Here is a 19,467-nt window from a genome sequence, read left to right on the forward strand (position 1 = left end):
ATGCCTGAACAGAGTCGTGCTGTCCTTTTTGCAGCAAGGGTTGGAGCAAAGGCTGTCTCCCTCCATCCTCAAAGTCTATGTCGCTGCGAAAACCTGAATATTCGGTGCACCTGCTGCCTACTTATACTCACGCTGTGATCAGCGGCAGCTGGATGCAATAACTGCATGCCAATGTGCATTGGCTCGTTTAGTTTACACCCGAAGTGGATTGGTCTCTCTAGGTGAGATTCCAATTCGTCGGTCATCCGATGTGACATCTCCATTCCCTCCTTCAGGGAACGAGGGTTACCATACGTAACTGAGACGATTCTGGTCTGACCTTTAAATTTAGTTTTACCTCTGAATGCGATTATATAGTGCTTACAAAGTCAGCTTTTAGGCGGTTTCTCAGCTGCATCTTCAGATGTGATACTGAGGGATGCAATAGCTTTTGCACAGATGTAGACACTCTCCTCCTTCTTATCGTCTTTGCTAGGAAGGCCAGTGGAAGAGGTTTCTATTTCTCCATTGTAGGCCACTCCAGGATCTGGAACAGAGGCTGAGGTCCGGCCGGAACTTGCTGTTTCTAATTTGTTCCCCTGTGGAAATGATGGGAGTGAATTTCTCTCCCCAGCAGCACCAGATGTTGACATGGTGGGCATTCTTATCCCCCCAATAGGGATCATCGGAACAGGTGTTGGCACCTTTCCTTGAGAGTGCAAAGGCAAATGGCTGAAGATGTCTTGCTGCAGGGTTGTGGACAGATCTTGACTGCTGCATAGGCCGCCAGGAACATACAGATTCTGAGGAGTATCCCCTTGATCCTGAAAAAAAAATGAATGTTGTTCTTGATGCTGACTGATTCATTCTGGTATGTAAACTATTTTCAGAGAATTAAATAAAGTCATCAGACTTGGTGTAGATTTGGAGTGAACTTTTTTAAGATGATTTATACTGTTATGCCATTAAGGCTTGGCACCAGACCATAGGCTGTATAGCAATATTTTACCTAAAAATTCTGGCATTATATTCTTCATAGAGATTTTATTCTATACAAAGAAATTTTATAATGACCATGGCATATATTAACAGTTAATAGTTTACAATTGATAAGGTACAATTTTGTCTCCAAAAGCAATGCGAAAAATGCAATGTGCCTTCCTGTAGCTCAATCAGTATCAGTAGAGCAATGCCAAGGTCATGGGTTCACTTCCAAGGGAAAGCAAGACTTGATTGTGTACCTTGGCTTGAATGCAATATATGTCGCATTGGATAAAAGCATCTACTGAATGCATAAATGTAAATTTAAAAGCATACCATTCCGGTGTCTGTTCGCACTCCAATGACTGGTTGAAAGGGAGAAGCTTGAAATCTCATACTCCTTCCTGGATCCATGAGGGTCCTGTGCTGATAAGACCCCCTCCGTGGGGACATGGCCCTGAGCACCCCTTTTTGTCGACCCAGTGGAGACTGCGCTCGTTGCCCCAATGGGTCCAAACCTGTAGGTCTTACAGGTGACAGCTGCCGGATAGGTGAAAAATCCCCTCTGATGCTCAGATCTCTCCTTGGAGAAATGGCCCATAAAGGAGATGAATCATGGCTTGACAAATGGTGACGTTGTGGTGAGAGATCTCCTTTCGGGGACATGTACCTCTGGCGAGGTGAATCCCAACAAGGCGTCAGCAGCTGAGGTGGGCAAGGCTCAGAGGAACTACTTGACTGCTCAAAGGTCAGATCATCATCAGTACTCGGAGAAGAAACTCCAAGCTGTTCCTTGAGTGGATTGCGGCTTGGGTCAAAGTGTTTAGGGAGACAGCCAGACAGACATAGCTTGTTGACTGCATAGGACTGAGGACTTGTGCTTCTGGACAATGTTTTTGGTGTAGAATCACCATCACATTCATCATCTTCATCATCATCTTGTTCATCCTCATCAACGGCATCAGAATCTTCCGCATCTGAGAACTGATGTTTAACAGTTTTTTCTCCCGGCATGATGCCTAAGGACTTCTGCGTGTCATCTACATAGGCAGTAAGAGAAAAAAAAAGAAATTAGTGTATTGTTCTAATATTTAAAGGGGTCATATGATGCGAATTAAATTTTTCCTTTCTCTTTGGAGTGTTTCAAGCTCTTGGTGCATAAAGAAGATCTGTAAAGTTGCAAAGACTAAAGTCTCAAATCCAAAGAAATATTCTTTATAAAAGTTTAGAGTCAATCACTACTACCTAAAACGTCTCGTTCTAACACACCTCCACATGTCTACATCACGATGTGGGAAGATTTGAATAACACCGCCCAAATGTTAATGCTAAGAAAGAAGGCGTAACATCAATTCTCGCTGTTGCCGCCGGCACCATGTTGTGGAGACGCTGTGTGTTTTGTTGTGAAAATGAAACTACTTTGTTTGGCCTTCCAAAAGAGGACTACTAAAAAACAATGGTTAAGTTGTATTTAAAACACTGTTCCGGAACAGTTCAACCCAAATATTCAGATGTATGCAGCGCATTTCGCGGAGGAGGAGGACTGTTTCCTGTGAGAGTAGCCTACAATGCCGGTGTCTGTTTCTATATAGTCGGGCAGTTCCAACTTTGCAAGGACAGTCTGCTGCTTCTGTCTCACAATCTGTAAGTACGTTTTCATGTTTAAGGAATTTGCCACTGATGATTCAAAATTTGAGTTTTGAGCAGTGTAGAGTAGGCATGGGCCGATTACCAGTTTCAAGGTATACCGCAATTTGAAAAAACACTAATATTTTCCATTATACCGTTCCTGCAGTATGCGCTGTTTTCCATGTCTCCTCAATGACTGAAAGAGCAGGAATCCCTCAGGCTGAGTGCAGTGTAGAGAGTAACACTGACCCCTCCTCTTCCTGTTGGTGCGAGCAAACAGTCAGTCACGTGTGTGTAGGATGGCTGAAATTAAGGAGCTGCCCCCTGAACTTAAGACCCGGGTACACTTCACATCCAGTGTTCCTTGAGCCCTCTTGATGACGAAATAACATAATGCCGATGGTGTGTGGACAGCCGAAGTATACTTTGGCCTTTACGCGATCGGCAACCGGCCGTTTTTTGCCTTATTGCAACTCTCTGTTCTGGACTTGCACAAACTGCATTGCAATGCAATAATTTTCCAATATGTAATTTATGTAAAAATATGAAGTCTGTTAACACCCATTAACACAGGCCAGAGATGCTGAAGACAGACGCACAGAGCAAAATACTGTAGCAGGCAGATCACTCACTGTTCATGATACACAAACTGTTGGAAGAAAATCCTCGATATTGATTTGGGGGTTTATATGAATGTGTTTCTGAGGGTAGCTGACTGTCTTCTGAAAAGTTTAGGTGGTATTTTCTTTTTATCTAATCTCTGTATAGTTCATATTAAAGCAGTGTTTCAGCTCAGCTTTGTTTACAGTGGTAACCAAGGAAACACTGTATTATTCTATATTACTATGAATTATATAACTAAAATTAAATAACTGTAATTTACAGATTTATGTTAAATAAAGATGTCAGTCCTTATTTTTTTTCTTTTTAGGAAACAAATCAAAGAAAAAATAAACTAATTGGACTGTTTCTAATTTTCTGTATGTTGCTTAAAAACTAAATATATTGTTACCCAGTCATTTAAAAATAACAAATTTCAGAGCTGTAATAGCAATACCGTGATACTGTGAAACCATGATATTTTTGCTTAAGGTTATCATACCGTCAAAATCTCATACCGGCCCATGCCTAGTGTAGAGTAGTGCTTGTTAAACTGCATAAACACATTGTATTACACCAAATACACAAAATAATGTTCTATTTAGCAACGTCATATGACCCCTTTAATCTTTTACATCTGCAGAAAAAAGTAGTTTTCTTTAATGAAAAGCATTCACTTAAAATGATTTCCTACACATATTTTAAATACTGTATATAGGGATGTTAACACCTTGCTTCTAACAAATGTAGTTACACTAAAAGCCTTGCTAATTGTATTCGCTATGCTACTGCCCAGTGTTGCAAAAGTAGTAATGTTCCTACCAGTATCCTCTGTACTGTCCATGGCTGTGGGTGAAACTCCAAGTTCAAGGCATTTTTTCATATGAGCTTTTGACTTCATATGCTTGGTGAGATTCCCTAAAAAACACAGGGGTTATTTTTCTATCCCAGTCTTTTGCAATCATGCTTGAATGTGAATGTGGTAAAAACCAACCTTTAGTTTTGAAAGCAAAGTTGCAGCACTTGCAGATGTAGGGTCTCACATCCGTGTGTGTTCGTATGTGTTTCTTGAGCATGCTTGGCTTCTTACAACGAATGCCACACTCTTCACATATATACTTTCCCCGACCACGCCCTCTCACATACACATATTCCTCATTGGACTTATAACTGATAGAAATAAACAACCAGAACATTTCCATTATGATGCGTTACTACAGTCACATATGAACATCAGCATTATCAAAGTACACATACATACCCTCCTTCAAAAATCTTCACACGGACTGGTTCTACTTGCCGTATAGTGGATGCAGCATCCTCTCGTAAAGATTTGCACCTCTGGCTAATGTCTCTTAGCCTCACATCCTGTTTTGTATCTTCCTCTATGTAGTCCAGTGTTACCTGCAATAATGCAACAGACCTTATGGAACAGATGGCTAAATAACAATGACATCAACATACAGATACATATAGCACTGCAGCTATAGGCAAATCAGCAAAAACCAACAACAGATAACATACTTGTTCTTGCTTCGGTCTCCAGGGGGTGGAGGTCACAAGTAGTCCAGGTTGATACATGCTAGCGATTGAATAAATAGCATTCTGCCTCCTCTGTTTGGATCGGAGAAGAGCAAGAACCATCCCAGTGCTAAGATCGAGTGGGTTAGGGTTATGGCATCTCACAAACCACGAGGAATACTCTGAGATATTAGCAGCTGTTTGGGTGCTATTTGGCTTAGTGGAGTTGAGATAGCACCAGCTCACACAAGTAGTAGTGTGAAGACCTGGAAACTTGGAGAACAGTAAAGCACCAGTGATTGCCGAGGGCACTGCACCTATACCAGTACCAGGATGATTACTAGCCATTATGTGTTCAGGTGTTGGTTTTTGCTCCATTATAGTAGCATCTTGAGTAATTCTGGCACAAGATAACTTTGGATTGCTGTAAAAATCTCGGCTGGGCTCATCCATATCTACCTCCTCAGTGGGCTCACATGGCTCTGGGGTGCTTCCTGATTTGAAACCTTTATTGGGACTTTCTCTTTCCCCTTCAAGATTTCCTAACTCCACAGCACTTAGCTCTTCAACAATCTGGCCATAAATGTTCTCATCTTTGACTCGTTTCTGCTGCTTCGCTTCGATGAAAAGTTCAATGCTACTTGCAGGTGAGAGCATGCGTTTGTTTGCTCCACCACTGGGGGCCTCTGTAGTTGAGATGGTTTTGGAAGTTAATGATAGAGGTATGCCTGTTTTTAGCTTTGCTGGTGATACCTGAGGGCTGCGCAGTAGTCGCCTAGGGTGCCCTGATATTGGAGATAGTTCACAACCTACTTTATTTTGTGGCATGACAATGGCAAGACTTTGACAGGAGGATGTTTTGTCATCTATGTAAGACATAGGATTCTGTGTTTGAGAATCCAGAATATGAGATATACTAGTGTACGTTATGTTCCCGTAAGATGGTACTTGCATCTGAATTCTAACAGGAACTAGCAAACCGGACATACTTTGACTGGCTAATGCTTGCTGAGCTTGTGAAAGCACTGCTATCGTTGACAAAACATTGCCTAAACTCTGGGAGCAATCTTCCTGGGGTTTTCTTAAGCTAATATAAGATTCAGCTACCTTGGATTCTTCATGTTCTTTCTTTATAAAAAGCATTATGCTATCCATATCAGAAATATTGCAAACATTGGGTTTAGCATACTGAGATGAGGCTTGCACTGGGCTATATTGTTTGTGTTGGGGAGAAGGACCACCAGAAATCAAAGTGTACCTCATTTTCTCAATGGATCCCACAGGTGTAAACGGTTTGCTTGGAGAGGTTGTTCTCTTGCTCATTTCATCTGAGACTGTGCCACCTTGCATCTCAGGTTCACCACTTAATGATGCCTGTCTAACCAAGAAGGCCCTTCTACGCTCTTTAACCTCCTCTTGCCTAGATGTAGATGAAGGAGAAAGACTAGCATAATCGAAAGACTTGCTTCGAAATTCTGGTATCTCTGAGGGTAAATTATAAGGTGCCTGCTCTGAAGCAGAACGTCTCATCTCTCGGTGAAGACTCTGTGAACTTCCTGGTACAGATAAGAACTCCAAAGGCTTATTAAACTCATCTGGGTTGGATTGAGACACAAGGTTAATGTTTTCTTCTCTGTCAAGGGACTGGGAAAAACTTGAGCTGTGAGACAAATTGCTATCTTGACTTGGGCTTCTGGAAAGACTTGTGCAAGCGGATTCAAAACTAGATTCCCCAGAAGAACATTCCATCTCTGCTAATCTCAAACGTTTCTTTTTGGGTGGTAGTTTTTCCATTGGAAACTGTGATAGGGTCTCACTCCTCTGTGGCCACTGGAACTCTTCAGTATGCTTTTCCCTTTGCTTGACCCCTACTTCCGGAAGTTTTTCTGGTCTGTCAGGCTCCACGGTTACTCTGATCTCTGGAACTTGGATAGTAGAGTGAGATGTTGGCTGCTTACTCATGTGAAGATTTTGGTGACGAAAACCACTGCATCCCCATTGCCAGTCTGCTCCTTCTGTTCTGTGACCCTCCATGCTGTGCTCCTTTTCCATGAATCTGTAAATGGCAATTTTGTCTAAGGGATGTGATCTAACATCAATTGACTTTTCTGAAGAGTTTAGCCGGTTTAGTGAATTTGTGTGCTGTATGACAGAGATAACATTGCTGCCAGCCCTTTTCTCAGTGTCAGAAATGGCAGTATCTAAAGTAGTTGGCTTTGTCTCAGTGTCCTCTGAGTGTCCAGAAGGCTTGTCTTGCACATGAAAGTCATCTTCCTCCAAGACATTTTTGTCTTTTCTTCGTTTCCTTGTGGAAGTTTCTGATAAATGGCTTGGAAAAATGGAACACGACTCAGTTTCTTGATAATTTTCAGCACCCAATTTGGAATCATCTACACCGTGAATTTTCAAGTCTGATTTTAAGCTACAGGCCAGATGAGTGTAGCAGTCTGATTCTGTGTGTCCTTCGTTAGCTGAGTGCTCAAACGCAGCTTGCCGCGTGAGTCTTCTCATACCCATTGTGCCCCGGTAGGTGACATCAGCACCTGTCATTCTCTCATCAAATGAGTTACTGCTTCTTAGCCCTTGTGGTGTATTCAGATTCGAATTAGATGAGGTTGGAAGAGAATTACTGCGCAAGAATACACTACTCTCTGAAGTGGTTTCCAGAAGGTCAGAGCTATGGATGTGACATTCTTGGTAATCTTCCTCTTGGAAGGACTCCGAATGAATTTTTATTGATCGGACTAGGTCTTTCTTGCTTCTGTGAATGGAAGAGCCTGCCTCAACAGGCATTATGCCTTTGTTCAGTGTAATCATGAAGCTAGATGTGGCTTCATTTATGTCTGTCATGCAGGTTTGTACAGTGATTGATTGCTTTGGCCCGGTTGTTGGCCTATAACATTTCCCAAACATAATTTCTTGATATGATTTGGCACTTGTGCTCGACTGGTTGAACTGTTGCTCGGCACTCTCAGAACGCGAGAAGTATCCTGAATCAGTGCTGCCTTTACTGTATGAACTGGGCAGAGAAAGAGACTGATCAGAGTCTTGATTTTTCTTCTCCGAAAGACGAAGTGCCAGTCTTCGCTTGATGGTGGAGAACTCAACCATCTGGTCCACCTGAGCAATAGCAGCAGGTGCCGTCATTTCCTGGAACTGCCATAAAGATACTTTTCCTGATGACCCTGTTTCCTTTTTGAGTGAAGTTTGAGCAGAAACAGTGGCTTCCTTTTTTGCCAATATACCCCCTTTTTCTTGCACAAAACCTTCTATTTCATTGATATGGCTTGTTGTATCCAAGGGCAAGTCCTCTTCATCAGTGTCACTGCTCTGCTCAGCATCAGAATGCATTTCACCTTCTGCTACCACCAACTCTTCATCAATATGCTTGCTGTCCTGTTCTGAAAATGAAACCAGTCCTGCTTTTACTGCATGGGTGTGAGATTTTCTGTGTTTGTATAGGTTACTCTTAGTTTTAAATGAGAAACCACAAGGAATACACGGATATGGTCGTTCGCCAGTATGAGAACGGATGTGTTTCTTTAGTACACTGGGTTTGGCACAAGCTCTCCCACAATACTGGCATATATACTTCCCAGTCTTAACCAACTTCTGCTCCTTTTTGAGAAGGCCCTCTGACAGCAGCTCATATTCCGATTGAAGATATCGTTTGTTTGGGAGATGAATGTTCTTCCTTCTGAGCTGGATGTGACACTGTTCTCTAGATTTTGAGGTAAGAATATTTCCTGAAGCAAGGACCTGTGACTGCACACCAGGACATGGACTTACAGCTGGGGTCTGGGGTTGCTCCACAAGTGTTATTTTGTCCTCTGAGCCAGAGGATTGGCCTCTTTGGGTCATCTCAGACGGCAAATGTTTTTCATCATCTTTGAAACTGATAATCTGTTTGGGACGTTGCGCTTCATCTGAGGTTTTAGCAGCCTCCATGACAAGGATTTGCTATCTACAGTTGCTACATTGCCCTTAGTTTTGTCACAATGAACATTGTCTTGCTTCGATGAAAGTTCCTTTTTTAACGTGGATAAATAATCCTTCAGTGCTTTAAACAGTTCCCTGTGATTGTACCGCAGTCAGTCCAACAGCATCATTTTCAAAATGATTAAATAATCATTTCCATATGTTCAAGAGCATGTTCAGTCAAGTTGTTTAAAAATGGTCTCCATCTCTATATGCGTTTAAGCCTGGGCACCACATCCAATTTGTCTGCAAACAGAAAAAAACACATGTTGTCAGTGAACAAATTAAAAAATTTTAAGTATCGTGAAGAATAACTTGAAGAGTATAATAAAATGCTGGTACAGTTATTTAAGTACAAAAGCCATCTTCAAGCCAAATTGGCCCTTAAACTCACCATGCCCTGAGTAGAGTGTTTCTGAAGGCAGTCTGCCAGCACCATCTCTCTCTTTCTGAGGTTTGTGATTGATGTGAAGGTCGTCTCAAACTGTAAGGTCAGGAATTCCTCCATTAGAGAATTAACCAAACTACAAGTACAACAATACACAGGTGGGGATAATGCAATTTATCTCTGTAACACCATCAATCATTCTGCACTCTAATCTCTATTTGGAATGTTGTTGTTTTTTTCTTTTAAAAGGAAAACACTTGCATTTAAAATAAAAACATTTTTTTTTAAAATCAAATATAACAAAGCGCTAATCCTGAAATATGCATGAAGATCGACTGAATAATATAGACTGCCATTTAAAAGTTTGAGGTCAGTAAATTGTTTTGAAAGAAATTAATACTTTTGTTCAGCAAGGATGCATTAAATTGATTAAAATAGTGACTAATATATTTACAATGTTACAACAGACTTATATTTCAAATAAATGTTGTTCTTTTGAACTTTCTATTCTTCAAAGAATCCTAAAAAAAAAATGTATTATGATTTTCACAAAAATATTAAGTAGCACAACCGTTTCCAACATTGATAATAAAAATAATAATTTTAAAAAGTTTCTTGAGCACCAGATTGACATATTACAATGATTTCTGAAAGATCATGTGAGACTGAAGACTGGACTAATGATGCTGAGAATGACCAGAATAAATCAAATTGAAAAATATATTAAAATAGAACAGTTATTTTAAATTGAAATAATATTTCACAAAATAACTGTTTTACTGGGTTTTTGATTAAGTAAAAGCATCCTTGGTGAGCATTTAAGACTTTTATCAAAAACATTGAAATAACTTATTGACCCCAATCTTGTTTTATCTTCAAAAAAGCAATAAGGCAGCATGCACACTTATTTTTTTCTTAGTGCATTACAAAAGTAACAAAACAAATTCTTCTGAATGATTTGATACTGGCTAGGGGAAAAGTGCTTTGAAATCTGTTTTGAAAATGTTCAGTGTAATGATGGATCCAAGTGTTTGAGATTCAGAAGAAATATTGTAGAAGATTAAGAATCTGGCACTGAAAAACCACATCTACAAAACAAATACATGTCAGGTACTCTACCTTGTAAAGTCAAGTACTCTGTAAAAAGAGTCTAAAGACTAGTGAATGAACCAAAAAATAAACCAATGAATCTTCAACCATTATGCAACACAAATGTCTGACCAAAATACATTACAGTTTAAATTTTATTGGTCAAATAAGTCAACAGGTATAGTGCCACAATATTAAACAGATAATATTGCTACTTACACCACCTCTGCCTACACTCTTTGAAAAGATGTGCAAAAATAATTACCATCTGCATACATCAGAGTTTGTAAAATGAGGTTACATAAGGTTATCTGGTTCAAACCTCTTAACTAGGACATTCAAACTCTGCAAGCAATCAGAGAAGAAATATCAAGCTCCACCAGGCTATAAAGTCTAAAACAGAACCTTGACATGGTCTACAATGAAGTCAAATGTTTCCCACAGGTCGAGTTAGTTAGCCTGTCTGTCAGGAGATAGTGAGCAGAGGAGAGAGCTGATATAGGAATGACAAAACACAGCGATCAGATGTGCTTTTTTCAAGGTCAATCTCAATCCTGCGCTGTCCTCAACACATTGGAGGAGAGGTATGGTGGATAAACCTGCCAGAGGCTAAATGCACCTTTAAAAACTGGGCTGATAAGTTAAATGTGTCTGAGGTGTTCAGTATTCAGATACGAGGCAATAATCACATCAAATCTTTCCAAATAACATGATGCTATTTCATCATTTAAGAACAACATCGAAAGTCTGCAAGTGTCCAAGTTTGACCTTCAGTCATCCTTTAGATGATCAAACATGTATCTGCATTAATGCATTTACAAACAACGACAACCGGCACAACATGTCAAAGCCAGAGGCGGGAAAATATAACCAGACTCAAGAGAATGTCATTACGTCATATATCAGCCCCTGTTGGCATCACTTCCCAGTGGGATGCCTGGCTTCTCATGAAATACAGGAGTGTTGTGTCCTAAAACTACAGCAGGAACAAAATGTCCATAAAAGAGCTTATCGTGCTTCAAAAAAGCAGAGCAGTCAAGGACTGACTTTGACTAGTTATCTGCTTTTGAGTCCGGGTAAGACGTACAACACAGTGATTGCCATCAATCTACAAACCTGGTGTCCAAATTCAGCCTTGTCCAATGTCTCCAGTCAAATGCAGATGTTCTCATAATTCCTGCTTCCTGTATTGCTGTACATCACCTTCAAGAAAAGACAAATGTGCCAGGAATAAGTCTCAACAGTCAACCATGTCTTGCTCAATGAGAGTACATTAGAAGAGCTACAGATGTAAGCGAGTCACCACAGAAAATACCTCACTGAGACGCGTATCCAGGAACAAAAATAGAAAAGGGGCCCTGTGAAGGGTTATGCAACGGCCCACATTCGAGGCCACTTTAGCATCAGCGCAAGAAGTAGTGAATGGCCATGCTGCTTGAAAAGGAATTGGAATCAGGAAGGTTTAGCATAGAATAAAGCATAAAACCTAAAGTGCACTGAAATAAAAGATTCAAGCTGTGTAAAGAATTGCAATATATAACAGAAATAGTAAGTAGTATGCTGATACGAACACAGCATTAGACTACGTACAACTGGGACTGAAAGTCCTGATAGATGACATATTAGTCATGTAGCTCATGAGTGAAGCACCACGAAATCATAACATTTAGTGATGCACATTATTACAGAACAAAGTTTTTCAGCAGCGCTGGTTCCAGGAGTATCCCAGAGTATCCCAATCCCAGAGCTCACAGTAGCTCACTGTCTTTAAATATTTGTAAGTTATCGTAAAAATATACATATACATGTATCAAGCCCCGCTCAGGGTGGTAAATCCTCACTACTTCTCAACTGGTCTGTAACCTTGACCATTCAACACAATTCAATTTACACCACTAAAAATATTTGATCTGCCGTGACTATCATCTTAAGTTACAGTGGGGGAAGACAACTGTGTGCTGCATTAGAGGAGTGGAGGGGGCTAGGATAACATAATACAGTACAGATTCTGTCTTTGTGTTGTAGTTAAGTAACTTTAGAGCCCTCCGGTATTACAAAAGCAGGCCAGTGTCACTATCACTGTTGCTCATATTGCTCAGGGCTAGTGATTTGATCAAACCCCAAACCCTAAGCATTACATTTTGGCAAGCAACTTATTTTGATTCCTCAAATGTCGAATCCTTATGATTGACTTACATTACAAAAAAAAAAAAAAATTAACTTCCTCAGTTAATTTGTCTTGTTTTCCAGTACAAATATCACATTCCTAATTCAAGATGCATTTATTAGGAAGCACATATGGCATAAAATATTAAGTTATGTTTTCTGTAAAATAAGTTTACGCTTAAATCAAGGGGGGAAAATATCTTCCAGCTGGGTGAGAAAAATGTTTGTGTTCCCTTAGAATTAGGTTTATTATTCAGACACCATTGGCAAATATTTCTTGCCAATATCTTTTTTAAGGTTAAACGCAATTCATTCTGTTACATTATTTTGGAAAACTCACTTATTTTGAAGCAAAATAATTTTTCTAAAACACAATATCAAAATTAAGTGAGTTTAAGCTAAAGACATGAATGATCCTTCAAATCTTAAGCCTTGATAATAGACTTACACTGCAAAAAATTACTTTCTTACGTACTATTTTTAACTTCTGTCCAGTACAAATATATATATGTACATTTCCGAAAAAATAAAGTAAATATATCTTGATTTTAAGAATGTAAATTATTGATATTTGTACAGGAAAACAAGACAAAATACTTGCTAAGAAATCATACTTTGCACTGTGTAATTGCCTTCCAGTGGGTAATAAAACAAGGCAAAGAAATCCCATATCCAATATTTTGAAGAAGGGAACCACGCTATATCAGTGCAAGCAACCACAAAGAAATGTGCTAAAATCTCACGCAGAACCCTTAAGAGACACCCTAGAAATAGTGCAGCATGTTTCGCATGGGCAACTACCACTTTGTGCTTGAATAATGATGTTTTGCTGAGTCAGGAATGCTGTGTGGACGTCTAGTTTATCAGATATGTTCTAGTACAGAAGCAGTCCTGGAGATCGGTTTATTTACTTTCACAGAATGCAGTAATGCATCATAGTGACACGAGCAGCCAGCGGAGGAGGAACGTTTGCACGCTATCAAATCACATGCAAGATTTCCGCTGGTCAGCAAACTCCTGTAACAGTGGAAAAGCTGAGCAGCGGTATGGAGCTCCCACTGGGACAGACCATCATATTTATAGAGAGGCAAGAGACTTGACCTTCAGTGTTTGGGGAGGATCAGCCATTTCAGGGCTGTTCCACAGTGTACTTAATGCAGAATACAGAAAGCTGCAGTGCCTTGTGCTGTCTCCTCTCTCTCTCTCTCTCTCTCTCTGTGTTTTTTTTTTTTTTTTTTTTTTTCTCTCTCTCTCTCTCTCTCTAGATCTCTCTCTATCTCTCTCTCTATAGATATATATATATATATATATATATATATATATATATATATATGAGACTGTCTGCGCATGTCAGAGTCTGTTCTGGGAGTCATAAACCAGAGGATTGACCACTATGTTTACTTTACCATTAGTTTGCGTTGTTGGGCTTGTTAACTATGCCAGTATTTTGGTTGAACTGGCCTTTTAGTTATGCTAAAGGTCAAAGGTGTTCATATACAGTACTTAGACAAACGTTGGAACTGGTAATGCAAATGTTTAATGTTTTTGAAGACAATTCCAATGTTCACCACAGCTGCATTTATTTGTTAAAAAACAGTAATAATATAAAATATTATTACAATTTAAAATAACTGATAAGCTGATTGTTTTTCATTCCTCCAGTCTTCAGTGCCACGTGATCCTTCAGAAACCATTCTAATATGCTGATTTGCTGCTCAAGAAACATTAATATTAATTATCAATGGTGAAAACAGCTGTGCTGCTTAATATTTTTGTGGAAACCATAATTCATATTTTTTTCATGATTCTTTGATGAATGGAAAGTTTGAAAGAACAGCATTATTTGAAATAGAAATCTTCTGTAACAATATATGAATATTTTTACCTGTCACATTTGAACAATTTAATGCATCCTTGTTAAATAAACATATTCGTTTTTTTATATATAACTTATTTTGCACAACATAATATTTACATATTTAAAAATCTTATATCCTCTGATATCTAACTGACTAATCATCATCATCAATTGCAGATTTCTATTAGACAGGTTTGATAATGGCACTAAAAGTGTACCATATGCAAATGGCCTTGATCTGGAAATTATACTGTAAATGCCACTCACCACGCATGTGCTGTGCAGAAATGAGGAATGTTCCCATGGCAACCTGCTGCGTTTCATGTTCTTTGTCTCACATAAGTGGATATTCAATAGGCCAACAGGCATCTTCAAGTAACCCTCCTGCACCTGTGACATCACATGCTCTGCTAGAGGCCCTAACACACAATCACTGCACACAACAGATAGGAATCAGGAAAACAACACGCAGCTTTTACCAGGTAACCTACAAATGTGTTTAGTTTGATATAAAGCACATTTTTAATGGTTTTATTCCATATACTGTAGAAAAAAAAGATGTTTAAAGGGATTATTCACCCCAAAATGAAAACCGTATCTTTATTAATTAATTTAGTTCCATGTAGTTCCAAACCTGTACACTGCTATATTTTTATATATGGAATATCTAAGTAAAAATTTTAAAGAATATTCAAAGGGCTTTTTCATAGAAACCAAGCACTTGAAGCAAAACAGCTTTAAAGTAGTCCATATCTGCAGCTTTGTGATTTGAGGAACAAACTGAATCTTAAATCTCAAAACAAGTGTGTTGTACGTGTATATGATTCACTAGTTTAAGTATGTAGAATGGAGAATAAACGATTAACTAAAAAAGACTTAAATTTTAGCCGATTCAATTACGTCAATAAAGCATTTGACTCAACTGAAGCATTGTGTGACTTCAGCAAACTGTACAAATGATTTTTAAGATAAATAATCTTAAAAATAATCTTACAAATAAAAGTTGTAAGATTATTACAAAATTGTAAGGTTATACAAAGATTATTGGAGCATGTTTTACAGTAAAATACTATTTTCACTTCAAAGTTTCACTTTTAAATCAATATGCTACTTGCCGTTTCTTTGTAATAATCGTGAAATTTACAAGCAATTTGTGCAAATTTTTGCTTTCAGTGTACAGTGTAAAATTTCATTTTTGAATATAAAAATTCAATAATACAAAGATTATTGTAGTACGTTTTAAAAGAAAATACTGTTTAATGTTTAATTCAGTGTATACTTCTCTAATTATTTCTGAAATTTACTAGCAATTTCTGAGTGAAAATTGTTTCTACACCATATTTTTGTTTTCAGTCTTCACTGTAAAATGACTTTTTCAAAGTTGTAAATAAAACAAAGATTATTGTAGCATGTTTTAAAAGAAAATACTATTTCTGTACAAAGTTTCATTTTTAATTTTATGTATCGCAGATTCTTTGTAATTTGTGTCTCAGCTTCTGAATGTAAATAGTTTCTACACCAAATGTTTCTCAGTGTATAGTGCACAAGCCATACAGATTGGGGGTTTTGGTTTGTTTTACAGGTTTGGAGCAAATGTCAGGATTTTTTCACTATTTCTGCAAAGCAACGACTGTACGTTTCAGTTCTCACTGTGCATCTTCCCACTCTTTCTCCGACTAGAGAAGGTCACAAGCTTCCGTTTTAAAATAAATGCCTTGAGTTTCTCAGTGTTAGATGAACAGTGTTCTCTGATCACCATGGAAACACATGCTAAGTGCTATTTCACAGTGAAAACTAACAATGAATGAGCTTCAGTTCAAGTGTGTGAGAAAAACTAGAATCAGTAAGACTACATACATCACGATCAGAAGCATTAGAACATGTCTGGATAGAGTTAATGCATATCAAAACATGCCCATACAAGCTCTGTTGACCAATGCCAACTCCAGTGACTAATATATATATATATATATATATATATATATATATATATATATATATATATATATATATATATATATATATATATATATATATATATATCAAAAATTCATATAAACACAAAATCCAAGTCGGTTGGTAGATTTCAGACAGTTTTGTTTTATAGTACTCTTTTAAAAATAAGTTTTAACATTAATCCTGCAGTAGAACCTTTTTGCATTCCCCAAAAAACCTTTCAGTAAAACATTCTTGAAAGGACAATTTATAATTTAATATATTATATATATCACTCAAAAATGAACATTTTATCATCATTTAGATGATAAATGTTGGTAACCAAACAGTTGCTGGTATCCGTTGAATTCCATAATTAGTTTTTATTTCCATACTATGGAGGTCAATGGCCAGCAACTATTTTGTTATCTAATTCTTCAAAATATTTTCTTTTGTGTTCAAGAAAAGAAAGAAATTCATTCAGGTTTGGAACAACTCGATGGTGAGTAAATGATGACAGAATTTTTATTTTTGGGTGAAAAATGTTCTTCATGGCACCAACAATTCCAATAAAGAACTCTTAATTTTAAGAATCTCAAAATTGCTAAATTTTTGTCAGTTAAGCACAATTATGGGCAAAATGTTGGCTTAAATATTAAACTATGAGAGAGATATTCGAAAGGCCAATCCTAACCACATGCCAGGATGAAACGCCATCACATAGCCATTACATTATTATGTTCAGATCATAGTTTAGTTCAAACTCTCTCACCTGGCCAGATCTTCTCATTGAAAACCACTGCTCTCCTTCAGGTCAGGTTAAACAGTGCAGGTCCCATCCTCAGTGTGTCACTGCCAAGACTCCAATTTTACACTGACTTCTCTCCATTAGGCACAGCTACTGCACCCTTACTTACTCACAAGAGCTGTGGGAAGCAAGTGGAAAATGATCATGTTTCTTGGCATAAACACGTGCGTGTTGATTGGCTGAGGGCTGATGTCCATCACCGTGACAACACGCTGCTGGCAACAGCAGCAGCCGGAGAGGAATATACTCAGGGACAGAAATAGATTTCTGCTCACTCTGGAGCGCTACAATCCCAGCGGAGAGGAAGGGAGGGAAAGCCGGAGGGAATCTGAGACGGAAGATGAACACAGACATAAGAAAGCAAGGACATTAGTTTAGAATATCACACCTGCAGCGCGCCACACTGCTCAATGTGTGCACAGAGCCCTGCTGTGGGGAGTTATTAGCACAACCTAAACATAAAGGATGAATATTAAACTAGATTTATATACTTTCTGAAGATAATGTAGTGCTTGCATATGCAGAAAAATGTTAAGGCTGTTAAAGGCTATCTAAAAACTGCAGTTCACGATTTACTACATGCCTTCCGTCGTCTGATTGATGGTTCACACATTTTTTTAAGCAAGTAAAAGGCCTTTAAGTATAATTGTAAAAACATCCACCTTCAGCTCGTGGTTCATGTGTCTTTTTGCTGTGAAATCTGATTTTTATAAAGTAAACGTAAGGATAACATTTATGTTGTTAATGATATTTCAAAATGAACACTTACTGGACTGAATCAACTTTTAGAAAATCATGTTCAAATGTATCAAATATGATCTTCAGGCTTTTGAGGAACATTTCGTTGTTCGTATCTCTATTATCATTGTATTGCATTACATTATATATTTTAATCATAAAACTAAGCATTTAAATATCATCTTACTAAGACAAATTATTGGAGATATAGAGTGACAGCTGATGTTTATATGCATTTTATGTAAGTAGTCTGCTATAGTGTTATAAAGATATAACTTTTTGTCCATTAAGATATCAACATTTGCACCAAATTGCATAATTTTCATTCAGTTTGGGCCTCTAAATAAAAATTTTTGCCCAGTTCTAATACACAAGGGAAAAACTGAACATTCATCAATAAGCTAACAATAAAATCAGCATGACTTTGCGCAGCTCACATGATTTGAGACATTCATTCATGTCTATAACACAAATGCTTAAGTTTCTGATACAGATAACATCAATACAACTGTTACAAATCACTAACCCCAACATTTCAGCAATATACTGAAATTAGTTATAACATCTTAAAATTTGTTGAAATAACAAACTTAATCCAACTTAAGTAAACTAAACTTGACTGAACTTATAAATTAAAGTCAAGCATGAACACTTAAGTTGAAAGAACGCATTATTTATTACCTATTCTAATGCTGAATTTTAAGTTGTGATAACTAATCGCAGATTTACTCAGAAATAGCTAGTAAATTTCACAAATAATTAGAAATGGCAAGTAACACTTTGAATTAAATTAAGTGAAATAGCATTTTCTTGTAAAACTTACTTCAGTAATCTTTACTTATAACTCTAAGTTTAAAATAAAATAAAAAAGCACTATACAAATAAACTTGAATTGAACTGAACTGAACAATACAAAGGCTTATATGAGTTCAGCTACACCTGAATTTCATTGATCATCTTTATTCAGGTCACAGACAGTGACAGCCGTGGTTTAAATGTCTGCCATCCTGTGATTTGTTGAAGGTCTGCCTGTCTAAATGGCCATGACATTAATTTACAGCCTATATACAGAGCTGCAGCTTCTGAACATCTGAAGGCAACGGAAATCTGCAAAACACTCGTAACGACACGTTTTAATGTAGTAAATATCAGGACTTGATTGGATATGTTGGTGTTATACATCAGAATGGAGTGAGGAACTAATTGAGAAATAAGATGCATTCATAACATGCACTTTACAAGAACATTCACATTTTAATTTTGTGTTGACCTTTTTTTTTACTTTTTCTATTTGAAATCAAATTACATTCCTTGCCATATTTCTACAACATCTTATATCATTTTTATTTTAATATCATTGATTTAATAGAATAGTTTTTGTTACTATTTTGAATTAGATTTACATTTTTTCTAGTTTTTAAATGTCTATATAGTTTTTATTCATTCGTTTTAGTTTATTTAGTTTTAGTTATTTTTTTTATTATTTAGTGTTAGTTATTTTATGAGAAGAGCTACCTTTGTTGAAATAAATTAAGCATTATATATATATAAGTTGACATTTATTTTATTTCAACTAACAAACAGAATTAAACATTTAAAGAATATTGAGGATCATTAATTAGTTAACTTTTTTTTTTATGTAAGGCTGAACTTTAAAAATAATGCACCCACTGTTATGACACATTATACGATTTGTTAAGCAACCAGATTGACTTTTCTGTAAATCTAATAATAACACTGCATCTAATCGTGTTATACACAAAAAACTGTCACTGGGGTGAGACCCTTTCAAAAGGT

The 19,467-nt window shown here is 37.4% G+C and overlaps 1 protein-coding gene across 4 annotated transcripts; it reads right to left on the reverse strand.

The window, feature by feature from the left end:
• Window positions 1-209: 209 nt before the first annotated feature.
• On the reverse strand, window positions 210-17,069 carry LOC109077922 (transcription factor HIVEP2-like). Of its 4 annotated transcripts, XM_042773510.1 has the most exons (10): window positions 16,897-17,069; window positions 14,457-14,622; window positions 11,282-11,368; window positions 9,083-9,172; window positions 4,714-8,934; window positions 4,451-4,593; window positions 4,184-4,359; window positions 4,012-4,107; window positions 1,297-2,000; window positions 210-803 (listed from the first exon to the last, which is right to left on the reverse strand). In XM_042773510.1, the coding sequence occupies exons 5-10, from the start codon at window positions 8,656-8,658 to the stop codon at window positions 369-371; spliced, it is 5,499 nt and encodes a 1,832-aa protein (XP_042629444.1). In that variant the 5' UTR covers window positions 8,659-8,934; window positions 9,083-9,172; window positions 11,282-11,368; window positions 14,457-14,622; window positions 16,897-17,069; the 3' UTR covers window positions 210-368. The 4 variants fall into 4 exon arrangements, with proteins under 4 accessions (XP_042629444.1, XP_042629445.1, XP_042629446.1 ...); XM_042773511.1 differs by lacking the exon at window positions 14,457-14,622; XM_042773512.1 differs by lacking the exons at window positions 14,457-14,622; window positions 16,897-17,069 and having other exon boundaries at window positions 4,490-4,593; window positions 11,282-11,499.
• Window positions 17,070-19,467: the final 2,398 nt, after the last annotated feature.

The sequence above is a fragment of the Cyprinus carpio genome, chromosome A17, assembly GCF_018340385.1.
Source record: "Cyprinus carpio isolate SPL01 chromosome A17, ASM1834038v1, whole genome shotgun sequence".
Lineage (NCBI taxonomy): Eukaryota > Metazoa > Chordata > Actinopteri > Cypriniformes > Cyprinidae > Cyprinus > Cyprinus carpio.

Excerpts from the sequence above, each read along its gene's own strand:
- LOC109077922 (XM_042773511.1), bottom strand. The coding sequence starts at position 8,658 with ATGGAGGCTGCTAAAACCTCAGATGAAGCGCAACGTCCCAAACAGATT. Across the intron at positions 4,108-4,183 it reads CTTTGCTTTCAAAACTAAAG|GGAATCTCACCAAGCATATG; the intron begins GTTGGTTTTTAC and ends TGTGTTTTTTAG. Across the intron at positions 2,001-4,011 it reads GGACAGTACAGAGGATACTG|ATGACACGCAGAAGTCCTTA; the intron begins GTAGGAACATTA and ends CTGCCTATGTAG.